The following is a 9876-nucleotide window of genomic DNA, read 5'->3' as shown; positions in this document are numbered from 1 at the left end:
CACACACCAACACACACACAAAGTTTTCCTATTTTAACCTTTCAGAGTGCAGGGGGCCTCCTAACATGGTGAAAATGCCCCATGCACCCAGAGGTCATTTGGGGGCATGTTGCAAATAGTCATTTTTTTTTACCATGGGCCATAAAAATAGCCTGGAGGGCTACATTGTGGTCAGTGACCATGCCTTGTCCACTCATGTTAAAGACTACTAAGGTTTGCAAAGCTGAAATTGTCCTTGGTAGTACAAACTACTCCATTTAGTCTGACTGACCACATTCACACAGGTGCATTACAGACCGCCCCTTGGGGTGGCCTGTAGGCTGCCTTTCCCCGCCGGATCGGGGCCTCAGTGGACAGAACGCAGCCGCTGAGGCCCCGTCCACCTTTCCCGCGTGGGGGGAAGCGGCAAAAAGGCCCCTTCCCCGCAGCTGGAAAGGGGTGTCCTTGGGGCTTCAAGCCCCAAGGACACCCCGCGGCGGCGGGGAGGAGGAGTTGCGTCGCTGGGCGCAGCCGTCTGAAGGGCTGCGCCCAGTGACGCAAACAGAAAGGAGCTCCGAACGGAGCTCCTTCCTGCTCCGTGCAAGGGCGCACTAAGCGCCCTGGGTGGAGCGACGACATCACATCTGCGCCGCCCGTATAGAGGTGGCGCGGTCGTGACGTTGTCATGGCGGGCCCCCATGTGGAAGGGGCGCCGCCATTTTGTACGGACCCAGTCCATACTAGGGTTAGGGGCGTCCGGAAGTGACGCCTTTTTTAACCCTAGTATGGACTGAGTCTGTACTAAAAGGCCTGTTTGTAACGGGCCATGATACATACCCCCTGCGTGGAGAATGTCCTCCTCACCCTTCTTACTGTAAATGCAGGCAGAGCCTTGGATCAGCAGCGCTGCTTCTATAAAGTTCATGGTGGTTTTGCCGCCATCAAAGGAATACAGATCTGTTCAAGCTACCAGATAAAAACATAAGTTATAAGTGAGCATAAGAAGGAAGGTCTATTGCCTATATCTGGCCGAGCTAAATACAAATATATAGTGAGTTGTCTTTTCTGAAGTGCCTTTTTTTAGGGGTTAAGGGGAATTTGATGAATACAGCTAAATTAACAAGCATCACACCATTTATGAGGAAGCTGAAGGAAACATGCTCAATCTTTGGAAGCAGGAACAGTGGTAACCTAAAACATATTCAGTTCAGTCTATGATTTAAACTTCTTGCTTTCTTCAGGGACCGCAAGTTCAGTCTTGGCAACTAAGAGCAAGTGCTTTCATTCCAACCTAAGCGGGAGCTAGAAGAATTGTGAAAATGTGCTGCATTTCTAAAACAATGTCAGATCTGAAAACTACAATAATATCCTGACTTCTTCAGTGCTGGCACTGTTCTGAGCGGTAATTGTTGCTCTCCAAGCCTCTCCAGAATTCATGTGGCACCAAAAAGGGACAGAGCCAGTGTGGTGCAGTGTTTTGAGTGTTGGGCTAAGATTCTGGAGACCAGGGTTCGAATCCTCGCTTTGCCATGAAAACTGACTGGGCGACTCTCTCAGCCTCAGAGGGAGCCAATGGCAACTACCCTCAGGCTCTGAACAAATTTTGCCAAGAAAACCCCATGATAATTTTGCTTTAGTGTTACCATAGTCAGGAATGACTTGAAGCTACACAACAACTACAAGGAATAGACTCCACTGCTATAATAGGTTTCTTTATGGCAATCTGATGGAGCAAGTGGATACAGCAGAGGAAAAAAGAGCAATGAAGTCCTTTAAATGATGAATTCCCGCATCCCTTTGCAGCAATGGTTAGAATTAAGCGTCCTAACAACAAGATTCTACCTCAACCACCTACACTGATAATGGAAAATGCCCTGGCTGGATTAACCCTCTTGGGTGGAGCCAGGGAGAGATACAGTAATGGTAACGGATCTGCAGGATTATATATATGACAGGCTAATGGATGCCCATGTCTGTCCCCATCTCCAATCCTTATAGTGTGGGAAGCACAAGCAAGTGGTAGCAACAAGGTTTATTCCTACCAGTCCCCTGCCAGCCTTGAACTGTGGACTACATCTACATGGCCTATTGCACACAACTAACCCTTTCAGATTATGGTTTGAGTCTCCCTTGTCTGAAATGTTTGGGGCAGAAGCATTTTGGATTCTGGAATACCTGTATTTGTACATACGCACATAATGAGATTATCTTCGAGATGGGACCCAAGTCTAAACAAAAAATTAATTGATGTTTAGCCTGAAGGTCATTTTATACACATTATTATAATATTTTGTGCACTGAAACAACTGAGAACTTTGAACTATCGGAAGCCAAAGGTGTCCCTTTCTCAGCCACTATGAAAAAGGTTTTCGATTTTGGATTTCAGAATTTAGATAAGGAGGCTCAGCCTGTACAGGGAGCTGTTAACATTTGAACACAATGTTAATAAGGACCTGCTTAGCCACATCCACCTCACCTTTCACAACCCTAAGCCATCTACCGACCTGTGTAGCTCAGGTCTTCTCCATAGAAGGTAATTGATTTCTGCCAATATAGGGGCTTTTTGGCTCCACTGCAGAGGACTGGAACAATCTCCAGGGAGCCCTGGTGGTGCAGTGGTTAAATGCCTGTACTGCAGCCATTCACTCAAAACCATAATGTGGCGGTTCAGGCTTGCATCCTTCCGAGATCACTAAATAGTATGCAGATTGTTGGAGGCAAATTAGCTTACGGTTGGTAAACCGCTTAGACACTGCTTAGGCAGTACGAAGCGGTATATAAATGAGGCTTGTTTGTTTGTTATGATAGCTTCTTTGACAGCTTTTGTCTCTGTTGTTGCTCCGTCTCATTTTTGGGAGGAGGGGGGCTGTTTTCTGCCTGCCTGAAATGTCATCTTTGACATTCGACACTACAAGATGCAAAATGGACCCTTTCTCGGCTCCAACAGCTTTACTCTTGCTTCCCCCGCATGATATTTTTAAAACCATTTCTTGCCTGACAAAAGAAGCTGTGAACGATAGCCTAGTAGTTTTTTGTGGCTTACGGTTGCTTAATAAAGGCATCACTAATATGCGTTTTGGTTTTTTAGATATATATGTGTAGTTTCTTGGGAAAAAATATACTAAAACAGGAATCGGCATGAAAGTGGGGCAGAGCAGGCCTCCCTCTTCCTCCTCGGTCCTTTTCTCTCCGTCTTTCTTTCTTGGCTCCTCTCTTCCAGGTCAGGTTGCATCCGCACTGCGGCAGTGGCCCACTTTTGGCTGCCTGGCTCTGCACTGGGGAGTCCTGGGAGTTGTGGTTTGTGAGACATTGAGCCTTCTCTGTCGCGAGAGAGAGGGATCTCTGTGCCATGACCGAGAAGGCTCAATGGCTCACAAAACCTAATGTCATTTGACCTGCCTACTAGCTATAAACTCAAGCGACCTCCTGCTGTCCCCGTGTGTCCCGGTGTTTTGGGCCCTTACCTCCCAGGTACTCTCCCAGCTGAGAGGCCACATCCACCTCCCAGTTCTTGGTGAGGTCCCTTATGGGCTGCAGGAAGTGCGTGAAGCGCGTCTCGCGTCTTCCATGGTGGACGGTCCCTGGCAGGAGCATGGATGGATGGACAGATGGAGGGACAGGTGCTGGCAGCCTACGGCATCCGGCTCTTTGGAAACCCAGGCTTTGGCTGGCTCTGAAAGGCAACGTTCAGATTAAGCAAACAGTGAACCAATGAGACAAAGTACATCTGATGCGCCAGTTGGGGAGAAATAAACAACCGTTGCTCACGTTCCTTCATGGCTTTGAAACTACCTGACAATGAGAGGATTTCAAGACGCGTCGGTCCTTTTTTCCTTGCGGGCCGTGTGATGTTTTATTGATTGTTGTTTAGTGATGATTGTTATTCTAAATGCGGTGGGTTGCTTTGAACTTCTGCTTTAAACCATTCCAGTGAATCCCTCTCCTAGTCTCCTGCTTCCAGTATTCTGAGTATCCCGAAAGTGGGCCAGGGCTGCTCCAAGGGGATTCGTCCTCTTCCTGCATTTGGAGCCGGCTGAAGAGGCGACGCTTGTGGGACCCGGAAAAGCCTGGCCTTCTCTCATAAGCCCCCATCTTGGCGCAGCAGAGGGACAAAAGAGGGACCAGGAGGGCTGAGGGTCCAAAGTCCTGAGTGGAAAACCAAGCTCCAAAGAGTGACCGGGGCCTGGAGCAAAAGGCATTGGCTCTCCATGCAGTGGCTCCCGCCAGGAGGCCCTGAGGGGCGGCCTATGGCCTGGCTCAGCGTTTCAAAGGACAAACCTCCTTGCGATCAAGGCAGAGAGAGGCGCAGGGATAGATCCAAATCCACTTAGGCCCATTTGGCGCAAGCCCTGGCTCTCATGGCCCTCGTTCAGGGAGGCTGCTCTTGGCCACTCGGTCTCTAAGCATGGCTCCTTCTGCCGCCAGTCCCTCCAGCGCCGGGTTGCCATAATTGTCCACTTTACCAGGGACAAAATGTGGAACAAATTCAAGACACAAACTGTAGACAACTGCAGGACAAAATCAGCCAAAATGAGGACATTGACGAAAAATGGTGGACCTTAAATGTCCTACATTTTGAGCTGAGTTTTGTCTGCAGTTGCCCTACAGTTTGGTCTTGAATTTGTCCTACATTTTGTCCCTGGTAAAGTGGACATTATGGCAGCCTCCCACTATTGGAACCTTTCCAACCTCTTCCGGGGACATGAACCGTTGACGCCCATCACTGCCCTCTTAAGGACTGCTCTTGGCAGCATTCTGGGGCTTCCCTTCCACTGCGAACCCAGCCAGGCCGCAACGGGAGGCGATGAAGCGGAGCAGCAGCCTGTCTCCCAGCGTCTCGGTTCGTGCTTAAGCCTGGCTGCAGGATTCGCCATGACTCTCTGGAGTCCCAAAGGTCTCCTGAGCATACGCAGAGCGCCCTCCGCGGACAGGAGCCCAAGACCACTGATTTAAGCGGAGGGAGAGCTCCCCTTCAACGGTAGCAGCCCTTTGCTTTTCGTTTTTCCGCCCGGCGCGTGGATGACGTCACCCAGGGCGACGACGAGGGCGATCAGCGATGACGCAAGAGGCCGCGCGACCGTTGAAGCCCCGCCCACCGCGAGGAGCCACGCCCCCTTCCTGCGTTCTCCATTCTCCCTCTCCTCCAATCCTTATTTGCCTCGCCCCTTTCCTCGCGCCTCAGCCACTCGCGTCCTCCCCGGGCTTCTAAGCCCGCCCCTTGCCGCTTCCCGCCCCATCTCTTCTCTTCCCTTCCATTGGTACATCGCCCTGCCTTTCACCCCCCTTTCTTCGCGCCTCATCACTCAGCGCCCTCCGCGGCGTTCTAAGCTCGCCCTCTGCCTCTCCCATCTCTCTTCCCTTATTTTCCATCGTCCATCACCCAGGGACCCCGCCCCCTTTCCTTGCGCTCCAGCCATCGCGCCCTCCCATCTTCCTCTCCTGTATTCGCCCCGCCCCTCTCGGCGCCTCAGCCACTCCGCGCGTCCTCCGGGCGTTCTAGACCCCTCCCGTCTTCCTCCGTCAGTCAGCGGCGCGTTTTGGGAGCGCGGCTCAGTGTTCGTCGTGGCGGCGATGGGGGCTTCCGGCGGCTCTTCCTCCTCCTCCTCCGTGGCGGACGCTCCCCGCTTGGCCCGGCAGCTCTTCCTCGGCGGACTGGCCGCCGCCTACCTGGCCGCTTCGCCTCGCTCTACCTCCAGGTCCCCGGTAAGAGGCGCAGACCCGGCTGGAGGGCCTACCTGGCCGGGCGGTGGTTGCCCTCCTTCCCCGGCGGAGAGGGCTTCCTTGCGCCAGGAGAGGAGGGGAGGAGGCACTCTGCCTGGTCAGAGCACCCCTCGCCTTTCCCCCTCTTCCGCTTGGACTGAGGCCTGGACTGGGGTAGCTTTTAAGGGGAACAAGTAGTAATATAATAATGATAGCAAAAGACATGTTTATTATTACATCTTTCTGTAATTTTTCTATTGCTCTTATTATTGTTATTAATGTTGTTGTTTTTACATACTCGCTGCTTGGCCTAAATGAGGCCAGGCCTTAGAAGAATATGCTTAAAAGTAATTGCAATAACATATAAAATACATAATTACGGAGCAATAATAAATAAAAATAATAAATAATAATAATAATATATTACATACATATTATTTATATTATTATTATTTTATTACTATTTAACTTTCTTTAAAAAGCCAGGCCAGGCCTCAATATATGGCTTTTTAGAATAATATAATAAGTAATAATGTAATAATAATATAATGCATAATATAAATTATATAATACTTTGCTATTATTTTGTATTTTTTTATTATTATATTTTATATATATTTATATGTTGTGTTGCTTTTTTGGTATAATGCTGATGCCTGGCCTGGAATGGCTTTTAAAAAGCAATAGTAATAATAACAACAATAACAACAATACAAAAAATATACATATGATTCTAATCTAGTACAGTAAGTATTTTAGTAGATATTTATAATTACATATCTGATGTATTTGTACAAATTAATATTGCTAGCGTAATATAGTTACGGCCTTTTGTATGCCACCTTTCTGCCAGAAGGAACCCAGGCGGCTCTCAGATTTAAAAGAAACACAAAAAGGGGCACAAAAATAGCCTCAAGACCCCTATTATTAATTATATATTATATTATTATTATTATTATAACATGTCAGGAGTAAGAACTGACATTTCTTTGTGGGGAGGTTGGTGGAGGGAAAGGAGGGTCTGCTAAGAGAAGCCCCCCCCCAAATAGGCTATAAATATAACGATGATGATAATGATAATATTATTTTTCAGGGGAAGAACTGATATTGCTTTATGGGGAAAAGGGGGGCTCTGGGAGAGAGAGTCACAGAAAAGAGCCTTCAGACCCCTTTAATAATATAATAATAATAATAATATAATAATGCATTTTAGAGGAAGACTCGCACTTGCTTTGTTGGGAGGATTAGTGAAGGAAAAAGGGAGTGTCACAAAAAAAAAACTTTGAGACCCATTATTATTTGTTATTGTTCCAACTTTCTCCCAAGAGAAAGTGCCTTCCTGAATCGTGTGTATGTTGTGTTGTGTTGTTTCCGACATACGGCAACCCTAATGTGAACCTTTTGCATTTAGGATTTGGTAAGAGTTAGAGGACAAAATCAATTTAAGTCAGAAATGGCTTGAAGGCACAACAACAACAACAACGAGTTAAAAAACCATTATATAAATGTCCATGTTAAAACAACAATACTTTACAAGGGAATGTTTGGCCCCAAACCTCTTCTTTCAGGCCTAGCAATGGCTCCCCAAAATGGGGCAGGGCTGGGGCTGGGTGGCCTCAAGGGGACCCCAAAGCAGCAAAGGGAGGGTTTGATGTCGTTCCATTGCAGTCCGTCCGTGTCATTTATTATTACAGGGGATGGGATATAAAGACCATTTTATGTGTTGTCCTTGTGTGCCTTCAAGCAGTTTCTGACTTCTGGCAACCCTAAAGCGGCCCTATCCTGGGGTTTTCTTGGCAAGGTTTGTTCAGAGGGGGTTTGCCTTTGCCATCCTCTGAGGCTGAGAGAGTGTGACTTATTGCCCAAGGGCACCCAATGGGTTTCCATGGCAGAGCTGGGCTTCGAACCCTGGTCTCCAAAGTCATAGTCCGACATGGAAAACGCTGTGCCACGCTGGCTCACGAAGATAATGTATATCCCACCCTCATTACACAGAGAGGGAAATAAAGATAATTTATACCTCCTTGAACATAATTTCAACAATTTAGGGAAGGGATGGCCCCAAACCAGAGGACTTTTTCCTACTCTCTGCCCTGCAGGCTTTAAAATGCGCCCGGCCTGGAAGGATGATTTCCCATTCAACCCCCCAGGCATTGTTGGCACTGCTTAACATTTTGGAATGTGATCTTTTGGGCTTGTGCCCATTTCCACGGCTCAAAATAATTCCCAGAGCGGTCAAAACGCCTGGCCTCTCCCTCGCTGGCCTTTGGAGAGCTAGGCTGCCAGGGTCCAAGTTTCCAGAAGCCGAAATCTCTGCCTACCCCCAGCCTTGATCCAGGGGAGTTTCTGGAGCATGTATATAAAATAACAACAACTAATAATAGTAATGCCGTGGGCCCTTGGTGTCTGCTGGGGTTTGGTATCCCCCCGTGGATACCAGGATGTCCAATGGGGTAGAGAATAGGACCCAGAGCAATGGCTGCAAGCTACAGGAAAGGCGATTCTGCCTCAACGTTAGGAGGAACTTTCTGACACTAAGAGCTGTTTGACAGTGGAATATTCTTCCTTGGAGGGTGATGGAGTCCCCTTCTTTGGAGGTTTTTAAACAGAGGCTGGATGGCCATCTGTCAGGGGTGCTTTGATTGAAAGTTGCAGCATAGCAGAATGGGGTTGGACTGGATAGCCTTTGGGGTCTCTTCCAGCTCTAGGATTCTAGGATCCCTACCCTCCTCTTCAAGCCATGTGCAGGAGAGGAATGGAGCTCCCACATTTAAGAGGCTGCATTCCCCTCGGCCTCAGCCTCCCCTTTCCACTCACAGGCCTCCCTCCATGTGGCACCAAAGGCGGTTCTGGCCACGTGTGCAATGCCTGTCCTTGTGTGGATGGGGGATTCCTGCCTGCCTGTGCCTTTCCTCCTTGCAGTCTCTGTGCCATCTCCACCCAAAAACTAGTCCTCCCTCCCCTTTCCCTGAATCCTGCCAGCCCTGGCATCTGGGAGTCCTGCCAGATGCTTCTGGCGGTTCCAAGTACGGCTTTTAATCCACTTAACCCCCAAGAGCTGAGCCGAAAAAGTTAGCCTGAGGCCTCTGGGCCGCCTCTTGGAGGTGAGAGGAGTCCCACCTTTCAGTACCCAAAACTAGGATGGCTAAAGCTCACCCCTGGGGCTGTGTGCATCCCTTCGGAGGGCATCTGTCCGGTGCTTGATCCTCTCCAAATTCCCTGTATTGCTCCTGCAACAAAATTATGAATTGTTTCCTCCGGGAAGCAATTCATTATATTAAAAGCATAATGAACATTAATGCACTTGAATGTTATATAACAGAAGTTGCACAAACAAAGACATAGCTGTGTAAGGCTACATCCACATTGCAGAAATAATCTAGTTTGGCTCCAGTTTAACTGCCCTGGTTCAATGCTGTGGAATTCTGGGAAATTGTAGTTTGTTGCAGCACCAGGGCTCCTTCCAGAATACTACAGTCTCTGAGGGTTCGATGTACGCAAACTTAGTTTCATGCACAAAATTATTTCTTTTAAATATACTTTCAATCTATGTGTATATGAAACATAATTGAATTTTGTATTTAGACCTGGGTCCCGTTCCAAGCAGGGAGGCCAGACATCCTCCTTTTCCAGGACATGCCCTACATTTCACCCTTCTGTCCAGGCAGAATTCCAGGATGTCCTCTGTTTTGACTAAGAAGCATGGATTTACATTTATATGTGTGTTTTTGGCTTTTAATGAATAAAGTCCTATGTTTTTCTCGAACGCCCTACATTTTGCAGTGCCTTGTCCTCCTTAGTGGTTATGGCATTTGGTCACCCTGATTCCAAGATACCTTATTGTGTATCTATATGCAGATATAGCTGTTTGAAAATTTATAAAATCAAAAGCTAAAATCTAAAGCGCTTTAGGTCCAAGCATTTCTGAGAAGGGAAACTCAACTTGTACCAACTTCTATCTTTTGCTCAGTTAATCTCATAAGTGCTGCAAGCTCCCTTTGTGTTGTGCAAACATTACACTTAAAAAGGTTCGCCTGTTGAATAGCTTCCAAGAATGGCAGTGGAATCTTAACACTAAAAAGAATAAGGCCTACCTTTTAAAACCAGAAATGGACCTCTAACCATTTCAGCTTGGTTTGAATGGATGCACATTTTCTGTACATCCATTCAGCCATTGGAGAGTCCCAAGGTAGGGAA

At 47.8% G+C, this 9876-nt stretch overlaps 1 protein-coding gene across 1 annotated transcript in view; it reads left to right on the top strand.

The window, feature by feature from the left end:
* Nucleotides 1-5521: 5521 nt before the first annotated feature.
* LMF2 (lipase maturation factor 2) overlaps nt 5522-9876 on the top strand; it is a 33459-nt gene continuing 29104 nt past the window's right edge. Inside the window, 2 exon segments of the mRNA XM_042469220.1 lie at nt 5522-5647; nt 5650-5682. Coding sequence (XP_042325154.1) covers nt 5551-5647; nt 5650-5682 — 130 coding nt within the window. The 5' untranslated portion in view covers nt 5522-5550.

Source organism: Sceloporus undulatus, chromosome 5 (assembly GCF_019175285.1).
Source record: "Sceloporus undulatus isolate JIND9_A2432 ecotype Alabama chromosome 5, SceUnd_v1.1, whole genome shotgun sequence".
NCBI classification, from domain to species: Eukaryota; Metazoa; Chordata; class Lepidosauria; order Squamata; family Phrynosomatidae; genus Sceloporus; species Sceloporus undulatus.
This window is presented reverse-complemented; position numbering and strand designations above follow the sequence as displayed.